Below are 21,117 nucleotides of genomic sequence, written 5' to 3' on the forward strand. Positions count from 1 at the left end.
GAGTGTCATTACAGATGTCTTGGACTGCCACAGCTGTCCCCACAGGAAGCAGAGACACGACTGGGGGCCTCTTCAGAGGAGGACATCAGGTTGGTCTGGCACAGTTTGTAATTGATAATTGGTTCTAATTGGTGTCATTTGGTGCTAACACACCCCTACTCACCCGTTTTGCAGCAGTTACGAAGCACCCAGCAGTGTTCCCTGATGAGGGGGGAGGTGGGGACAGCAAAAGGGATTCATGCAGAGGGATCGGGGGTGAGATCTGCTGCCCCCACAGCATTTCTGGCAGGGTGTTTGGAGGACACATAGAGATGGAGCGCACAGCACCTTCTGCTTTCTCCTTTGGCGTTCTTCATGCTCAGCCCCAGGCAGTCCTGTGCTGCGACATCCTACAGCTGCTGCTCCAAGTGAAGCCCCTACACTGAACGTGGAGCAGCCCTGCTTCCTCCACTGGTAAGAACTTGAAAAGTAAACTGGTGCTGCCGGGATGTGGAGTGAAGGTGGGAGAGCAAACTGTGCCAGGGCTGCAAGTGAAGCTGTTATGTTAATGAATCAAATTAGCACCTAGGAAAAAATGTTGCGGTAGACAGATTTCACGGAAATTGGAAATGGGCTCCGACGTGCTGCTTTGCTCTAATTGTGTGCAGAGGTGTCTCGATACAAAACAAAACCATTCAGAAGTGCCCCCTCTGTGTTTTGCTGCAAAGTAACTGGATAAAAAAAATCAATCATCTTATTCACAGCAAGTTTGTTTTTACTGATCTTGTGCCTCTCAATTACTTTTTAATGGTCTGCATTGAAAAGAAATTCCTGTATGCACACTTGAGAACATGAAAACACCCAAATGATAGCTTATGATTTAGTAGGATTAAAGTATTATGTATGCAGGTGCAGCACGTTTCAGGTTATTAGTAATCCAATCTATTTTTTACGACATTATGGTGTAATTTTCTGTATAAAACTTCACTATAAGTCTCGAGCTGCATCGGAACATAAACTAAAATGTTCCTGACTCTGTCACTTTTCATGGTCTTTACTTTGATTAATAAATGCAAGCAGAGCTATAACATCCTGCAGTGAGAGGCCATGATCATCCTTCAATCAAAGCGTGTCCCCCCGATTTCTGGAACTCTTTGCAGCGCAATGCAGGGGATGAGGAGCAGCTGCAGCACCCCCAGCTTGAACGGGCTGCATGCCCTGCTCCCTGTGTCCAGACATCTGGCACCTGCACTTGGGGTGAGTTTTGCTCTCCCCCCGTTGGGCACCTCATGTAGAAAGCAGCTCCCCACGGCAGGGAAATAACCCACAAGCCCGCCAGGTTGTTCTCTTTTATTTCTGAATTATTCTTTACATTGTACAATATATAAAAATACAGAGTACCCCAAAAAATTTCACAGTGTCTAAAGGCAGTGATTACAGTCTAGGTCACCTTTATACTAAAGTACCATCGAGTTCAATTGCATAGGAAGGGTGATGTGCCTCCACTGCAGAGTCCAGTGACACGCTCCAGGTTTTGCTGTTTGGGACAAGAGTTCCAATCGCATCCCCCCCCAGCCCTGTGCCTGTTGTGCCCCCACCTCCATCACACACTTGGCCCCATCTCACTCTTCACACACCCTGAAGCCTCTGTGGGAGTGGGGCTGCAGCCTCATGGCGTTTGTGTTTCTCGCAATGGGTTGGTTTCAAAGCAAAGCAGGATGGGGACTCTGGAAAGCCAAATGCTGCTCTTAAACTGTGCACCCACCTCCCATGGCAGGAGTGGGTTTGCAGCTGATGCAGAGCAGAAGCAGTGGCCCAAAGGGAGGATTTCAGGGCAGTAGGGTTGAGGCTGGATGACCCCACAAGGACCTGTTCCCCACGAGGGGGTTTTTGGTCACTTTTGAAGGCAATCACACAGCACCAAAACCTGTGGGTCTGCTCACCCAGCCCAAACCTGCCCTTGCAGCCTTCTCTGGTTTTCTCCTTACAGGCTCAAAGGGAAGAATCCCCCATGAGTCCAGTCCCTGCTCAGAAGGGGCACCCAGCCATAGGGTGCTGCCCCTGCACCACAGCCTTATTTGGAGCCCTCTGAAACCAAAAGCCATTGGTATTCAGGGTTTCTTGACCCTAAATTTTGCATTAAACCTCCTTGCATCCCTGTAAGGCAAGTCTCGTAATGCTGATCAATAACTCAGAAAGCAATTGCTAACTTCTTTAACACGGAAGATGACGTCGTTCCAGTTCTAGTAGTTGATATCCTTTACTCTAATGGTACATTATTTGTTACTCCTACTTGCTATTTTAATTTTCTTTGCACAATTACTCCCTACTTATAATTACAAAAACAACAGAGTGATGCACATGAGAGATTCAGGAGGCTTATTCAGAAAATATAAGCAGTAACGAGAATCCTTTACTCAGTCATTCTTAACCAGAATAATTTAGGGGAGAATCAACACTTCTAACTAGAAAAATCAATTTTCTTTTCAATTAAAAAATTATATTTCATTTTCCCCAAAAGCATATTTTGTTACCCCCTAATGGAAAGGACACTAGATTTGTACTTTTCTTTTTCCTTCAGTTTGTCCCTGTGGCATTTGAATACCAGCACTGCCTTTCTTATTTTAAGTTTCCTCTGCAGGCATTTTGCTATATATATATATATATATATAGTGTGTGTGTGTGTGTGTATATATTATAAATATATACTGTACCTATCCACCGATAGATGTATACACTATTACAAAAAAAGAGCAAGTTGTTACACAAACTTTACATTTACATTTTATATATATATTTATATATATATAAAACTCTCCCCCCACTACATTTGGTACAAAGAATAAATCAATCTCAGTGGACAGCAATTTCCTCCCCAGGTGGACTCAGCATCAGATTAACACTGGAGGCATCAAATTATCTGCATCAGATGTGGACTTCGTTCCTGCTCTCTGTTGATTTCAAAAAACAAACTCTCATTTTCTACAAGTAAGGCATTAGGAACAGTGGTGGTAGCACACTACATGTTCTTCTCCTACAGTAGCTGTACAGTTCGCATATTTCGGTGTGGAACACCCCATTAAAGGTGTTTCTGCTGAACGTTGGGCCATTGGACTTCCACTGTCTTTTGTCCATCGTGTTTTGTGCACTGTATGCCCAAATCCTCCCCCAAGGGCTCGCACATAACCAACGGCTCCAGACCAATCCTGTGACCCCCTAGGGTCTCCTCTTGGAAGTGAAAGAAAAAGGAGAGCTAGATGGTTTCTTTGGGAAGCAATGCTTCCCAATTAAGTGCATTTCCAGTGTTTTTCAAGCTGGACTTCGGAACTCTTAACCAGTTTAACAGCCAGGAGCAGTCCAGCCTGCTACAGATACTGCAGATCTGGTGATCAAACTGCTGTATTACCTGGACAGCAAGAATGTCACATATTTGTGTCATTAACCTGCCACGCGTTAGAGAGCTCATAACAAAATGCAACCCTTACATTACATTAACATGATCCTTAAAGAAGGGCACCCTCATGCAAACATTAATTGAGTAATAAGTGCTCTGATTTCTCTCTTTTTCTCCCTGCACTCTCCTGGCTTCTGCTTTCTGCTCGAATGGAGCCGAGTGACCATCGCTGTGACTGCCCATTATGTGAAAAGAGCTGGGTCCATATGGAAGGCTGGTGAGAAAGGAGTGTCTCAATGAAATGATAACCACATGCACCACCCTCAGAGCATCTGCCCTCCAGCAGCTGACAAAATATCCACCTTCTGAGCGCAGTGGTTGTAATGACCCACCTTGGTGAGCTGAACATTTAAGTAACTTCAACTGCTACATGGGAGCTTTCTTAGGGGAAAAAAAAAATCCTTTTAAATTGTGTTATTTGTTAAGCCAAGCACGGAAGAACGCTTAAAGTGAAGAAAAAAAACCACAAAGGAAAAATGGAAAATGAAAAAAAAATTGCAAGATTTGACTCACTCACATCCCCTAAACTCCAGCTGCACTCCTGTGATGTGCGTAATAACAGCAGAATGTGTCAGTGCTGAAAGGGAAGCTCAAAGGTGGCACAAATTTCACAACAGTGAGCATGACTGTGGAAACCCCATATTCTTCTGACTCGCTCCACCAAGAGCTGAGAAATTCCAGCCAGGCAGTCCAATATAAGTGCATTCAGCCCCTTGTTGGAATGACTTACAGTCAGGATTTCTAGTGTTTTGTGGGGAGCAGGCAGTTTGGTTCCCTCTCTTTTACCTGGTGAAGCTGGAGCAGAAGTGGGGTGGGCTGCTAAATCAGAAGAACAGCTGCTGGAAGTGATGGGCACCACTGAGCCTAAGGCATCCTCGGAGCAGTGCAAATAACGCCACTTCATTACAAATATCCCTACGGCCTTCAATCACTGCAAACTGAAGACAAAAAAGAAGTAATTTAAAAATGGGAGGCTACTTTATGCTTGCCTTCTGGTCAAACAATTGTAACATGGGCGTACAGAGTCACATTGGCTTCTCCTTGCAGGAAAAGCAATGCACTTGTATGCATCTTTCTTCATTTTCTACCAGCTACCTGCACGAAAGAGCAGAACACGTGGCCCTGGCCAGACCTCCAACGAGCAATTGCAAAGAAATGGCACTGAGAAACTGCTGGTTTATGGCAAAATCTGAAAGAAAGCAAAGACAGAAAGAACAGCTGGGGACACAGCCGAGCTGACAGCCATGCGTGGGCATGGCAATCGTCCGGGTAAGATGCAGACAACAAATCCAAGCTCGGGACCACGTGGAGCTCATGCACGTTTTGGGGTGTACTTTTATCTCATGCTCAGTATTGGAACATTCTAAAATCCTTAGCATCAGGAGTTCGTTATAAATATTTAGAAACACTGAATGATAACAGTGGTGGACTTGTTCACGTTGCTAACACATTTGATGTAATTGTACATTAAGCACCAGCAATAAGTTTCCTTTTTTGCCAAACAATTATGTCAGACAAACATCTGGCTGTAGACAACATGGCTTCTGCATTAAACTAATACAGTTCTCATAGACACAGTCACACACATACACAAAATAACATTTCAAGGCTGGATATATTGTTTAATAATGCTGCTGCCTCAATTAACTTCAATAGCTGCAGCAGCAGTTGTTCGTTGGGTTGGTTTTGTTCAGAAAAATTAAGGAAATATTGGCAAACAATGCACATTACTCAGCTGTGTTACTATTTCATAGAGTATTGACTGGAAGACGCTATAAGAATGTGCAGCAGACTTTCTGGGTCACGCCAGACTATGGAAACGTTCCTTACAAAACACTCTCTCCTGCAAAGTCAGAATTATTCACTCTTTGAAAAGTAAACGAACTAAAAACCAACAATAAAAGAAGAGTAAAAATTAGCCCAAAGCATGGTGATTTCCCACAAAGAAGAGCATGGCCTCCAATGTTGTCTTTCCTTGCGGACACAATCAGGATCAAAGCTAGAACAAAAAGAGTTAACACTGTCTTGGAAACAAAATGAAAGAATGAAAGAAAAAAAGCCTATGGCTCTTGTGCAGCAATCATCACATATTTTTTTCCAGTGATATAAACATCTTTGTTTGTTAGGCACTCCAAGTTCATGTCTCCGATGCTATTCCAACATTTACTTTCCTCAGTATCTCACTGCCTGTATGATTTTCTTTTAATTAAGACTGGAAACATTCTAGAAAGCCTCTTTGGGTAATGCACTTTATTTGTGTGTTGTTTCTCACCAGCTCAATTGCATATTACCAAAGAAGGCGGCGGCGATTATTTCTTGCAGTATGAAAAGATTCTGTTGAAGTCACTTTTTTTTTCTTTTTTCTTTTTTTTCTTTTTGGAGAAACAGTAAAAAAAAAATCAAAATTGAAAAAGGAAATGAAAAGGAAAACATTCTTTACGTTGTTGGCATGATGGAGTCCCGCTCGGCCTGTTCCATGTGCTGTGTGTCGTCTTGTGCCCTTTTGCTCCCCTGTCCCAGGAAGGATGCTCCTTGCCCCAGGAGGCTGCCTCCTCTGTCACTCCACATGCACTTGTACTGCTGCGTGGTGGCACGGCCACAGCCAGCTCCTTGACATAGGCCCTGGACAGCGATGCTGATCTTCCAGCCATAAACAGTTGCAGTAGTGAGAGCCATCTCCAACCAAACAGCCACGAAAGCTCTGCAGAATGGTCCATACGCATTTTTGTCCTTGTAAGGAGATGTGCTGTTTACAAGAAATACAATTAACCAAAGGAAAAAAAAAGACCCTACTGTACAATATTTACATCTAGAGGCTGGGCCAGTATTTGGTCCACAAAAATCAATAAAAAAAATTCATAGAGGAAGTGATCTAGTCCTGTAGGATCTGTCCATCATCAGCTGTTGGTAAAGGTCCTTCCAGGGGAGGCCTCGGGCCTGTAGTCATATTTATTCAGTGTACTGGGATAGTAGGTTGTTGTGTACACGTTGGTTTGCTGCAAGGGGTAGAAGTTGGTCCTATCGTCTGGTATCAAGTTGTTCTTGTTAAGTGTCTGTAAAAGAGAAGAGGGAATGACAGGCATGGCCACGGTGCGACGCAGTTACTCCTTTCTACCTGCAGACACCTCCCTCTCACCTGCCTTCTTCAGCATGGCCTCTGCTGCAGCCACCACCGCCTTCCCTCCAGCTGGGAGAGTAAGACAGCACCTCGAGGTCACTATGGGGCAGCATGTGGGGACCACAGCTCCGGCCAGGTCTCCTCACAGAGATCTGTGCTCAGCTACTGCTAGGGCCATGACCCAGAGCCTTCTCTATAGTCCCACCATCTCCTGGTGGACGGCATGTTGTCTGAACGTCAACGTCACACAGAACCATGCTGGGCCTACACGAACCTTGGTGGTTAATGGTAGTGCTCAGTCTAATCTCTTTGAAAGCGCTCATGTTACGGCCTGCAGCTCCCTCTCAAAGCAGCTGCCAAATGGCGGCTTTGTCTCTTTGGCAGAGCAGGTGTGCATTTACCTGATCTCCATCTCCATTGGTAGATATCCAGGTTTGGACCCCCCGATATTAAGTGTGTCACTTCTGTCAGCTACAGTATAAGTAACAAATCATGGTCACTTTTGGAAAAACTAAAATGACTTAAAATACTTCAACAACCATGAAACAAGTGTTGTCAACAACAGCATAAAAATGAGAACCACAAACGCCCCTTTTAACGTAAAAATGTAGAGGGTTTTTTCCCCCCCTCCCCTCCTCCCCCTTTGATTTCTGCAAGAATTACTGTTACTTTTCACACCAACATCCACCCCCCCATTCCCAGATTAAAACCCATTGCTATGCCAGGCTTTTCCTATGCAAAAGGATAAAATCCCATTTTGGAAGAAGCAATGATTGTATGAAGCTTTCTCCTTCATCTTTACAGTATACAACTTTGGTTGACGCACATTTCTAACAACATTTTTCAACGAGTCCCTGGCTTCAACTTCTTGTCTCTGGCCTACAATGCTCCTACACACATCCTTAATGTTTGCCATGCAGTACAGTAGGGAACTCACTGCTTGGATTTGAGGGTCAACACAGGCTTTGTTTGCTACAGCATCCTCGTGATCGAGGCACAGCACGTTTAGGGAAGGTATGAGCGCATCTCCTGTCTGGAGCAGAGAGATGGAGAGGTCGAATGAGGTGGCCAGTCTGGGATCTAATGGCTGTTCTGTTCTAATTGGCTACCCCAATACTTCTGGGAAAATCACTACACCTCCATTCCACAAACAGCTCACACCCAACCCAGCTCAAGCCCCAATTTCTATTTAATCAAGCAATTTTACTGCATGGGGAGGGGGAGAGGAGGAGGAAGAAAAGAAGATATCTTCTAATCCAATAGCAGTCTCACACCTACAGCTACCATTGGAGCTGTGCCTCCCCGTTTTATGTAAGACTAAAGAGGAAAGGCATTCCTGTGGCAGGAGATCCAGCCTCCTCCTGCTCTGACTGGGATCTTTCTGTGCCTGGACCTACAGCACAGCACTTGTATGAGCTAAGAGAGAATTTGTACAAGCATGTTCAAAATGACAAATACTTCCAAGGAATGAGAATTTCTGCTTTTCGATAAGAAAGGAAGAAAAGAAATGTCATGCTTTGCTCCCAGTCACCCAAAGAAATATTAAAATAGTGTAGGCAACAGTCTGCTGCTTTGTGCTGGAGGCTGGCAAACAAGGAAGCCAGTTTCAGTTTTCTGTTGCTTTCTATGCTTCCTTGGGAAATTCAATTAACTTCTCTGTGCTTCAGTGTTTTCTGACCCAGCTTGATAAAAATGATTGAGATTGCCTGCAAAAACTCATTTTGCTAAGTACTGCCACTGAGTCTTTGGGGGAACGGCTCTCTAGCAAACAAACAAGTGTTCATCCCTGCTGTACATGGTGACTAAGAATTCCTATCAGCACCTCTAGCTCAGGATGCCCACTTCAAGCAGCGTAACCCAATGTCCACAGACCACCACGGCAGGAGGACAGGCTGATCCCCACTGCTGTGCTCCCTGAACACACCCAAAGGCAGACCTGGACTTGACTGGCTCACTTTTTGGCAGAGTTAAGACTCAAGAGACGTCAGGATTACAAACTCTGAAATTTGCTGGCATCAAAATCCTGACCTGGGATGGCACAAACCATCTCCACCTGAGAACAAAAACCTCAGGACTCATCTTGGCTTTCAACTGGAAAATCTGTGTGAATTCCAGCAAGTCCCACGGTGTTTAAGACCAGTCCCTTATAGCACACTTAGCATTTAATTAACACCATTTGCAATTTTTTTTTATCTCTTGTCTTACTTTTGTATAACATTTAATTAGGAAAAAAAACCTCACCACTTTTCCTTTGCTCTTATTGTTTTCGTTGTTGGGTTTTTTTGTTATTTTATTTTTTTATTGAGGGCTTATATCTTTGGGAAATACCTTCTGAAAAGGGTTTAAGAGAATTTATAATGCAATTAGCTGCAAGGAATTTGTCTCTGGAAAAACTGCATAGGCAGTACAGTCCTAAATCAGTGTGATCAATGTGCACTGCCTGCACATTTCCCCGGACAAACTTACTGTCTGTCTCATTTTAATAAATAGGTGATTAGATTCTCTGGCCCTAGAAATTGCCTGATATTTTGACAAAGGGAAATTAGGCAGCAGCGAATTATAGAGGTGTACACATACTGATGCACACACTGTGTGAGAAGAGGAGCTCTGCGGTTACATCTCCCTGGGTGGGTTCCTGTGCCATTTCATTTGGAGCTCTAACCCTGGCTCTCGTCCTGCTTGGCCTTACTGTGACAGCACAGAGATGGCCAACAACTTTCCTTTTGTATTCTCCCAGCACTATGTGGGATACACCACCAAGGTCAGAGGCTCCCAACAAGCTGACCTTGCTGGAGTCGCTGTGGGATGAAAGCACTCAGCTGCACGCACAAGTGCTCCCATCCATACCTGTCTGTACCAAAGGGAAAGTTGCCTTTGTAGGGATTTATCTGCATTGGCAGTAACTAAGCTGACATTCACAGCTGTATTTTAAACACTGAGAGAAATGGATTTCAGGCTCTCATTTCGGTCCCATAATCTCTTCAAAAGAAAGAAGATTCTGGTTGTTGCAAAACTGAGACCAGAACCTTAGCTACTGTGAAAACCAGTGTGTGATGGTTAGAAAAAAGGGATCCATTCAGTGAACAACTAGAAACTCACCGTGCATCAATCGAATATTTTTACCTGCTTCCTTCCTTCCTGGATGAGCCGTGCCATCATGGCATATTTGATATCATTCATTTTTTTTCTGGTCTATTCACCACTGACCTCAATTCAGGAACTTTTTAGCAGAAGATACGCCAGCAGCATGCACTAACAGATCCCAGTGGATTGCTCAGAAGCAGGCTCAACTTCAGCTTCTTCCAGATGACTAACATATGAAAAACTTCCTGTAACCTGGGAGCTCTGCCTTGTCAAACTGGGATTTGAGATGGACTAAGATGGATATGGTTTTAAGAGAATGTAAAACACCAGCAGCTTTCCACATAACATGTGACCTGTCAACTAATCAAAAGGTCCAGTCTTGTTACAAGTGAATTACATGCCTATGCCAAGCACAGCAGAAAACTGAGTATTTCAGCATTAACAAAAATGCATTAAAAAAATCAGTTAAAACTCTTGCTATTATATTAGCAATTAGTTAGAAGTAAAACACTCTAACAAAAAAAAATTTGTTGCTACATCCCCTCACGTGCTGCTCTTCCTCTGGAACTCAGTGACATACACGCATAGGCTGTTTTTCCCAAGGTAAAGCTAAGCATCAGATGTGTTAAACTTGATTGCATTGGGCCATATGCATACATTTAATTTTGTTCCGCTTCTACCACTGATATTTTTAGCCAAAGTCATCATTCATATTTTCCATTTGTTGCTTTTCCTCCAGCAAAGCCTTGCCACTACTCCCCCAAATTCTGCCTCTGCTCCAAATCATTGAGTCATAATCCACTGACCTACTTGCTTACATTCTCCCAGATGTATCAAAATATCATCATGTGTAACAGTATGGGACTTTCAGTACTACTCCCATCCTACAGCTGCGTGTACAAGCTGTATAAACATTTCCTACACGCATAAACAGATCAAATGCTTCAATTTTCAATAAACAATCATGAAAAATTCAAAGCTTGACTTAGAAAAGAGATAAAGATCTCTCCATGCCCAATTAAAAGGAATTCCCTGTTGTTTTCAGCAAGGTAATGTGAAAAGGAAGCTTCAAAAAGCATCTGATACACATACAACTGATAGCAGAAGAAAAAAAAAAAAGGCCATCTAGTGAACGTAGCTCCCACAGGGTGACAGGCAATGTCAAGATTTCCTTAATCTTATCACGCAGACCTCAGTGTTCGCATAGAGCTCCAAATTTCTGTTTTGTGTTTTGGAGGTGGTGTGAGGGAAGAGTCAGCAGGTTTCCCAAAAGTTTTGTAGGTTTATCACCAATTACACAGCACAGCAGTCCCCATGAAGTCAGTGGGGCAAAGATTTCTCCCCAGTTCAACAGTTCCCTCACTGTCTTTTGTTAAGTGGTATTTCAGCTCCTCTGCTTCCCACCCATCACACTCTCCCCTTTAAAAAGGTAAAAAGAAAGAAAGGAAAAGTTGGGTGTATATAATCAACAAATATACAGACTGTTGTAGTTAGGCTGGTATCTACAGATCATACATCTAGAAAGATGATCACGTTGGAAAGGGATAATAGAAAATGAATGAAAATGCTCACCCATGCTGGAGGCTCGCAAAAAAACTCCAAAGGGAGCAGTCAGCCCTTAAATGGGTTCTAGGAGAGATGCAGCCAGGCTTCACCCCTTCCAGTCACACAGCTGAATTGCCTTCACCTGTGTTCCTGTGGCTGACTCAGTGCTTGCCTCAGCTGATCAATCAGAGGTTCAGGCCGTGATTCAACAGTTCCCATACACTGGGTGACCTTCTCAGAGAGCTTCGAACCACCCCATCCAGCTCTCAGCCCCAAGTTCCCATCTTCAGGCTTGTTTGTAATGTTGGACACTGGGGTGTGTCCAATCCTCCCCTTTTACTTCCTCACAGAGCAAGCAGCAGCACTAAGGAACAAAGGGTCAGCACTCCAGTCACTGCTAACCCTCGTCATCCACTGTAGACATAGACAAAGGTCAAAAATAAAAGTCCAGGAACCAAACAGGAACTCTGAAGTCAAGCCATTCCTCTTGGCAACATCCAAATCAAGCCCATGTGCATCCTGCATCTGCAGAAATCAGGGACAGAATTCCCACTGAACTCAGTTGCACAATTAGCCCTAAAAGAACTAAAGTAGCGTTTCCAATTTTCATGAAACAGCATCCAACATACATCCTGTAGCAACAGTCGGAGGGCCATTACTCCCCCTCATCCCTCAGGAAAATGGAGGCTTAAGGGAATTGTGCCATGATGTAATGAATGCAGCATCCAACATTTAGTTTCTTCTGTGCTCCTTGAAAGTCGTTTGTTTCTTGCAGTGAAATCAGAATGAGCAAAATGCCTTTTCGATACAGATCAGCCGTTTTATGGGGCTAGCCATGCCTTCTTGTTAAAGGACATTACTTTTTGTGCTCTAGGAACGTTAGCCAAATGAATTAGAGTTGCAGAAATATATTAAGAAACATTTCCCACAGCTTGTACACCTCTGGAAGCACCAAGGTAGAGAGCTCAGAATTATAATTAACCGGTAAATTTGGAAATAATTAGCATAATAATCGCGTTTCAACCAAATAAACCATATAACTAAAATAATCTCTTTCAGCAAAATTCAACACCAGGAAAACAAACGACGTCCGGCCCACCCACATGCTCCCTTTCTTCTGATCAACCCGATGCCACAACACTGCTGGGTCTCTCAAGCTATGCATTACAAACAGCGCTGCAAAGATGGAAAGCTGCCAGAAGGACCTTATGAGACCCATGTATTTACTGCAAGCTACGAGTGACTTATAAGACTGTAATAATCCTTCTGTCGGATCTTTCTTAACGATTTGCTTAGTGCATTACATTAAACAAACTATCCTACCTGATGTTTTTACAATCTCTATGCTGAAGCCAAAGGTAGCACCGGCCAAGGTTTATGTATTGAGTTTTTCCAACAGATTCAGCACGGCTGTTTGCAGGATTACAAGGGGAGCGTAGATGTACAGATGAAGAATCTATTTTCTGTATAAGAAGGTACTTCCTTTCAAAAAGAGATATAAAGAAACCCCACTGCGACACTAAACTTATGATTGCATGTTCGTTTGGGATGGAAGCTCACCGTATTTTTAGACTGGAAATTCTTTGTTCACTGTTATTGGTAAATAAATTAAGCAGCCCCCAAATGACGGCAGCATCTGTAGATGTGCTCGGATTAACAATGGAACTAACGTTCAATTATAAGAAAATGAATAGCTACAGTTTTCTATAGCTGTTTGAAAATAGCTATTTTATCCTCATACTTGGGAGAGAGTGAGGTTGTATTACTGCTGTTTAAAGCTTATAAAAACCTTCAGAGTTGGCAACATAAAGGACTATTGTCAGAAAGATACTCTGGCACATCTCTGACTTTAAGCATGGGTACGATGACAAAACCAACTGCATGTTGTAATAATAAGGCAAAAATGTGTCCCTGCTTAGAACGAGATCCATGTTTTTTTTCTTAACAAGGAACTACAGTCAATGGAAGTCTTCCCACTGGCAAGTGCAGGTGTTTAGCACTGAGCAAGTTATTTACCTCTGGCTTGACAACAGTTTGGTGGTGGCAACACCCATGACGTGGTGCTCAGATACAAAAGGAAAATTCTGGGCGGCCCTACACTGCTTCCCAATATAGCTGGTGCACAGAATACAGCAGACATGACCTCAGCTGTGTGGGACGGTGCAGTCTGTCTCCTTGCTGCCCTGTTATGCCTTGGTGCATGAGCCTCTTTGCTTAATGGGTCCCCCCCACACACAACAGCATCACCACAGAGGTTTACCAACTGCCCTTGGATGTGCTATCAACTCAACAGATGTACAATCGCTGCTTTCTAAAACAAGTTAAATAGTACACACTGGGTGCAGAGCATCACCTATAGGAGCTTGGCCATACTGGGCTTCAGTTTCAGGCAGCTTTCCCTGCGTTGCTGCAGTTACAGCCCTGAGCTTTTGGATGGTCTCAGAGTCGCTTCTGGCGGTGAATTACAAACATAAGTCATGCAGAGCAGTGCCAGCCTGCAGTGCTACATTGAGCTGAGAATTGCAAAGGTGTAACTGCAGTGGTGCAAAGAAAAGAAAATAAAAAGATGTAGTAAAAATAGAAATAAAAGTTAAAACTGAGCCTAATTTGCCATCTGCTAGCTCTATTCAGTCTCTCATAGTCGTACTGCTTTCCAAGTATCTCCCACCCTCTAAACTGCTGCTTTTTGATTATTTTCCTCAAGATTGCTTTGTTTTCTCCCCATGCTGCATCTTACCTTGTTATTTCCTCTCTACACTTATCCCTCTCCAGGTCATTTTCCATTATTTCTATACCAACGGCTGTTTTTTTTTGACACACCTCCCAGTTTCGTCTCTTCTGCTAGTTTAATTAACACACTGATTGCACCCTCTCCAAGCTCATTAATGAAGATATTAAATAAAACCAAACCTTGTATTTCTGCTTGCAGTGCCCTGAACAACTCCTCCCCATAGCCCCGTATGTTCCCATTAACGATTGCCCGATGTTTACAGTCCATTAGCCAAGTCTCAATCTCTGCAGCAGCGTTCTTGTCCAGACCAATTTGTACTTACATGTCACAAGATTATTTCAGACACCTATAGCACGCTCTTTTCTTTAAGTGTATGGACCAGTGAAGCTGCAGTTTTTAACCAACTGAGAATCTGCCCGTATGCAGCTCAGTCTGGTGTTTTTCTTTCATCTGCTGATGCTGAAACTCTGTGCAAAAAGTGGCCGTGTTTGATTTCTTCCTTCTCAGCATTATGGTCCCAACTCAGCTGTCAGTTCCATCAAAGCACCTTTCATTTCATAAAGAGTATGTGATATGTTGCCTTTCCAACATTAGTGCAGGTTTCAGATATTAACACTGACACAGATTTGTTTCAGTGAGTTTCCATCACTGTAACTAAAAGCACAGACGAGTCAATCCCATTTGTTTCTCCTGGTTTCACTCTCTGCTATGGCCTCCATTCTGCCAAATTTTAAAGACCAACTGGGGTTTAGCACTCCCTTGATATGCTTTGCTGAATGGGGAATGTTGAGGAATATGTTATTGACTGTGAATGTATGCTTAACAGATATTTTGCCTCATCCCCGAATCCAAATGGTATTTCTCACACAGAGTTATTAAAGCTACTTGTGTGACTTCAGTGCATCGCACTTGAGGAGCTTAAAAATGACTCAATTAGCTGGGAGGAAATTGGCCTGCATTCTTACAGACGCTTTTGTGTTACCTTTGCATTTCATGGTACTGGGAGTTTGCCCAAGGTCCGTGATATTTATAAAGGTAATTGGAGTTGTTCATTAGCTGGTTCTCACAGGCTCTGGGATACAGTCCATCTAGATTCATTCCTCCACCGATTTTCAGTTTTTTCCTTTATTCACATGCTTAGTGCCAAATCTCAGGACAGCGTTAGAGCTGACTTAATGAGGAATCCCCCTGTCTACAGGAGAGTGCAGGCAGAGCTGTGCCTGCTTTCCCTATACCAAACCTGTTGTGCACATCAAAACGATGCACTGGGGGAAGGTGTCAATAGCTGAAACGTTGCTGCAAGCTCCAGTTCTGAACACTGACACAGCTATCTATCTTGTATATATGCAGCTCCATTTCTTTAGAATTCTACCTAAAAATCTACCATTTGCTAGTGGAGATATTCCAGATGAATAGTGAGGCAGCTCCCCTCCAAGAATATCACTAAGTTTATGTTTTCTGGTATTTATTGTTTGTCCAATATTCTCCTCTGCCTTTATTTTAGCTCCCTGCTTTTATGGTTCCCTTTAAACTCTTCTACAAACATAATTATTTCTTCCTCCATATGTTGAAAGCACTGAGGATTTCCCACTGTGAGTGCTGTGCATACCAGTGCCAGCCAGAGCTTTGTGGAGACGAGGAGGGAAGAAGCACTTAAAGCACCTGGACCAAGGGAGAACCATTAATTTTTAGCAAATGGGACTAGGGTATATTTGAAATATTCCTGTTCTGGCCAGTAGAGGGAAGTCATGTAAGTACACAGCTTTCCATGCAGTGTGGTTTTGTTATTCTCATTTCTGGAGTTCTTCGTTTAATTCTCCTTCCAGCACAGGTGGGTGGGTAGGGGAGATACATGTAAACCCCTGAGAAATTAGGAAAGGTAAAATTGCAAGACAAAAGTAATATCAATTATTAAATCCCCGAGTTTAGCTGGAAAATTCAGATGAACTTTTTGAACACAGCTGTCCAGATCTGAAATAGCAGGTCATATGCTCAAAAAGCTGAGTTCTTTTTCCACTGATTCCTTGATCTGATATAAAAAAATAATCAAAACCAAACCAAAGTTGTCTACCTACAAACCTGTTTTGTTCATGCCCACACACCATCACAACTTGGGCAGCAGAGCCCTAAAGAAAGTTGGTGCAAGCACCCATGATGACTAGCATAGACTATGAGAAGGCACAGCACAGACCATAATCCTGACCTGAGAGCAAAGCAGACCCACCTGGTCATACACGGAGGAGGAGAAAAGGTTAAGCCAATACCAGAAAACCTAACAGGACGAATATGAAGCATCTATCCCCAGCATGATTTAAAACTTCTCAATATTGCTGAAAGAGGAAAACAAAGTCATCCATGAAGCTGGACTCTCACAAAATGGTAAGCAAAGAGGAGCAAGGCGGATTCTCACCTCCCAGAAAGCAATAACAGTCCTGTGAATTAATAAAGAGCATTCATGAAGAATGGATGAAGGGGGAAATAATTTCCTTTGCGGGACCATTAGCAGTAGTTGCTTTGCATCCCGGAGGGCACAGGAGCAAGGAAACTGCTCAAATTGGCAGTTCCCCCTGTTCTTAAATAATATATCAACATGAGGGTGATATCTGTGACATGCACACAGCAGCGTGCTGAGCTGGTCCTGCCCTGGGGTGAGGACACCTCCAAGAGATGCACAGTGCTCCACAGGCACAGCTGTCCCTGGACACCCACACCTCCAGGCATGCTTGACTGCTCAATTTGACTCGACCCAATGATATAAAGGGGAGAAAAGACACTAATGGAGTTTGACTGAGATGCACCACTTAATCCTTTTTTCCCCATCAGTAAGCTCTCCTGCTTTCTCTTCCTAGCACGCATTATGCAAATTGAGAGTCCCCTGAAGTGATATTTGCAACTGCAGGATCATACAAGAAAGGACACAATGCTCCTTTGCCAATACAACCCCCTGCCCCTACTGTTCTTTTTCAAATAATACCATACTCGTGGTAAGTACTAAAAATGTGTACTCTACCATTCAAGCACTTAATGTTCTTAAATGCCACTTTGTTCAGGGGAAATAGCCTTTGTAACACATGAAATTTATTGGGAACAAAATTTATGTTTCAATTTGATTTACTATATTTGTATATGTGTGTGTATTTATTTTATTCCAGATGATTGCATCAGCTACATCTCTCTCTAAAACAGCATGCAGCTCAAGCAAATTCTTAAGGCTGCTGGCGACTTATTGGTTATGTTGAGATTCCCAACTGCTGGCTTATGTCTGAACTTCACAGCTACTTCCTGGGACCTGAACGATGCACAATGAAAGGGCCACTGGGAAAAGACAAAACTCTTCTATCACAGTGCTATCAGTCTGTGTGCTATGATCACTACAAATAAATGGGTTAGCCGATTTTAGTTGAAGTAGTAACACACTAAATGAAGCAACAGGACACGAAGGCCCTATGTTTTCCATGGCAGAAAGAAACAAACGTCCTCAGAGGCCAAGGTTGACTGAGACAAACATTCCTCTGGCACTGATGGCAGTTAAAGCTCATTTAAACTTGAACCATTAACTGTCTCCCTGGTACAAAATAGGTGTGATTTTCAGTGGCAGTAAAAATGACCATCACCACGAGAGAGACATTTGAAATCCCTACGGACATCCACCTTCCTATATCCTGAGCTTTACTTCATATTGCAATGCTGGAAGCCATGCCAAACGCTCAGTCTGTTGTTTTATTCAGAAGGATTCTTTTTCCGAAGACAGAATTGATTTCTGTTTCATAACCCTCCACATTGATATTTTATTGCCATGAATTATTCGTGATTAATAAGTGTGGATCACAGATTCTAGAGACTTTTGATATCTGATCTGCATTCTCATTTGATTCTCAACAGCATTGTTCTCAATTTATTAAAAAATATTCATTCTATTTTCTATTTTATTTGGAGCTCCAGGAAAGCGAGTGAATATTCTGCCATTTCCTGGTAGGTGAATTTATATTTGCTATATAATTTGGGACAACTACAGGACTCACAGTCCTACTCAACTTAATGTGCACTTTTCTGGTGTCTTCCTGGAAAATTAAGGCACAAGGTGAAACATAAAATATTTAGTCTCCATTTTTCACTGCCATTTCCTGCAATCTCACTCGGTTTTTACTTCACATTCCTCCCCATATATTTACTCTTCAACATAAACGACTATTTTGCTTGAGCAAAACTTCAGTATTTGACCCCTGGTGTGTGTGAGAGCAGCAGTGACGCCTAGAACAGATGCAGTGTTCAAGTGCTTCCCTAGCTTAGTTGAGACGACGGCGCAGAAAGAGTTTGACTGCATGACTAATGACTATGCTTAAGGAAGGAAGGACAAAGGGAAGTCTGTCCAGCACAATCAAGAAGAAAATCTGCAGAATCATCATCACAACCATCCTGCAAACTTATATTTCTCACTAATCACATCTGGCTTGATCCAAAGGCCATTCCGTTTTGGATTTGGACCAATGTGCAGATGCCTTTGCCTGTCCATATCCCATGTAGAGTAAAAAATTGGCTCTCTTTATTGGCAGAGGACTTAGCAATAGGAAGATGTTCAGTCCAAAGCTTTTCTTCATGTGTGGCAGCTCGCAGTTCCTAATTCTCCAGGGCTCAACATTGACCCTACATCCTCCTGCTTCAACTGCAGGATCATCTGGCATTCCATTGGAATGATGCTAAATAAGCAACTCGCATGAATAAGACACCAACTAGCTGAAGCAAGACGTCAAAAGAGAGGATCTTCCCTTTGCTTTGATAGCCACATTCTAAATAATCATCGTGTCAGTACTGGGAAGGTCGTAGATGGTTCTGTAGCCCATCGTGCCAAAATGTGAAGAACAGATAATTTTTATTTCATTATGCTCTTGTTCTGCACAGACTTCAATATTGTCAGAGTGCTGTATGAACTTTAACCAATTAATGAAACATGAACTGCTTATTAGGTGACCCAAAAGTTCTCTCCCCTACAATCTGTGAATAACAAATGAAAATCAACGTGCTGCTGGTAAATGCATATGCATGAAATCTTTTAAGACACCATGGCTAAAATAGCTAATAATAAACCCCGCAGCATTCCTGAGAAAGTAAAACAGGAAGGGAAAACCAGCCAGCAAAAATAACACATTCTTCTGCAAAACACTGCCTAGGCAAGTTAGCGTCAGCGAAATGATCAATAGGTCACCATTATGTATGATATTTACATCTGATCTGCATTACTGCATTGCTAGGCTGAAATGCCCAACAAGGCTCAGATCAGCTAGCACTTTCTTCATTAAAATCTGCCTTCATATAAAATTCACCTTGATTTATGAGTCTGCCTTCAGAGCTGTACATTTGAATGCAACATTGCCAAGCCTTCTACTGTGTTCACCTGCTGGTTGGAGAGCAGAGATATTTCAAGATGAAAATAAACTAAAGATGGCTGCAGAAGGCTTAGTATTATCAAAGAATGCGAATAATAGGCTTTTCATATGCTCAGCCTTCTGCCACCATCACATCACTGCGTATTATCATTTTTTGTTACTGAAAAACAGTCTGCACGCTGTGGTTTTCCTTAATCACGGGTATATCAACTTCTCCATGCACACACACACACACAGAAACCTACAATTTTGTTGCTTTAATCAACAAAAAATGTTTGGGGGGATTTATTTATTTATTTATTTAGCATCTGCTGTGTACGCTTATTTGGGTTTAGGATCTGGAGTTTCAGGTGTTTTCACTTCCTTTCATATGTACACACTTGAAATTCAGATGGGCTCATATACAAGCTCAGTCCAACTCTCCTTTTCCAGGAGGTAAATTTTAGCTCCTTCGTCACTTGAATGTTAATTGTGAAGCACCACAATAAAACTACACGTTTCTTGAAGGCATGAAAAATTCTCTCCTGACCCTAAGAAAACTATGCCAGTTATTCCTAAATATAAAGCTGGCTAATAATAAGTTCTGTAATTACACAGCACAGAGCACACAGAGCCTTCCGCTTACTACACTACCACTATCTCCTTCTAAGCAACTCTGAGGAGCGGTGTATTTGTATTATTAAATAAGAAATTTTCAGGCCAGACTTTAAGGAAGGAGGGCCAGTAGGGAAGATAAATACGAGGAAATATTTCACACGAACAGAGAAAAGGGGCTCCACCTGATAAGTAAATCTCACCTCTTCCAAAAATCTATTTGCCTTGTTCACCATTCTGAATATGACTTACCAAGTAGCCCTTTGCACCTGAACATGTAGTTTTTGCCTGTAAAATGACTGCAGACTCACGCACCTGAACTGTTTCACTTTCTAATGTTCTGTAAATAAGCCCCATTTGGTGTGTCTTTCATTATGCCCAGGTCTTTTCTCCCCGAGCCCAGCTACCGAATGCCTTCCTCTGAATAAACTAGCTTTTCAAAACTTGATCTAGTGCCTATGCACTTCGCGTCCATCGAAAGAAGTCTCTAGCAGCTGCTCACTGTTGCTACACACTAGATCAAGTATTCAGAGATGGATCTATCAAGGAGGTCAACTCCCTCCTGATACTTCATTAACTAATCTGCTGCTATTTTAAACTTTGCTCGGCTTTGTTATTACTTCTACTCCACTGCACCACTTTGCATAGACATATTGCGTTTCAGAATCCATTTACCCAATCAATCAAGATCATTCTGGGAACAACCTCATTCTCTTCTAAATTTTAACTGTTCTTTCTACTTCAGCACAATCTGATGGAATAAGATAGTATAAATTATGAAGAAAATGTTAATATAAAGCCAATCCTGCAATGACATACTTTTCTCACACACAAAAAAAAAAAAAACAAAAAACCCAAAACAAAAAAAAAAAACAAAAAAACCCAAAAAACCCAACCTGTCTTCTACCTTCATTGTTATTCATTGAAATAAGGTGATACCCTTGCTCACCTTCGTTCCTGGAAGCCTTTCTCACTTGCATCTTCCTATTGACTTTGCCACAACTCCTCACATAACTGAAAGTTTTACTGTCATAGTTTGAAGCTTCTAGGATCAGGTCCCAGTTCTTTGCCTGTCTTAATAATTTATTACCTAACCCACGTATACAGAGCGTGTAGAATAATACATCCTGTGAAACTTTGTTAAAAGCCTCTGAAAATCCCAATATGTCTGCTGCTTCCCTCCCATCTAGATCAATATTTATTTAATTTAAAAAAGGAATCCAATTTG

General features: G+C 42.4%; 1 protein-coding gene across 12 annotated transcripts in view; it reads right to left on the bottom strand.

Moving 5' to 3' along the window:
* Window positions 1-1,314: 1,314 nt before the first annotated feature.
* The window catches only part of SEMA5B (semaphorin 5B), a 252,209-nt gene continuing 232,406 nt past the window's right edge, over window positions 1,315-21,117 (bottom strand). For 6 of the 12 annotated variants that reach the window (XM_015289990.4, XM_046943776.1, XM_004942927.5 and 3 more), the window contains one exon: window positions 7,037-7,584. In XM_015289990.4, the coding sequence (XP_015145476.2) occupies window positions 7,255-7,584 (330 nt within the window). In that variant the 3' untranslated portion in view covers window positions 7,037-7,254. The other 6 variants (XM_040704228.2, XM_015289991.4, XM_040704229.1 and 3 more) reach the window with 3 other exon arrangements.

Source organism: Gallus gallus, chromosome 7 (genome assembly GCF_016699485.2).
Source record: "Gallus gallus isolate bGalGal1 chromosome 7, bGalGal1.mat.broiler.GRCg7b, whole genome shotgun sequence".
In the NCBI taxonomy this organism is placed as follows: domain Eukaryota; kingdom Metazoa; phylum Chordata; class Aves; order Galliformes; family Phasianidae; genus Gallus; species Gallus gallus.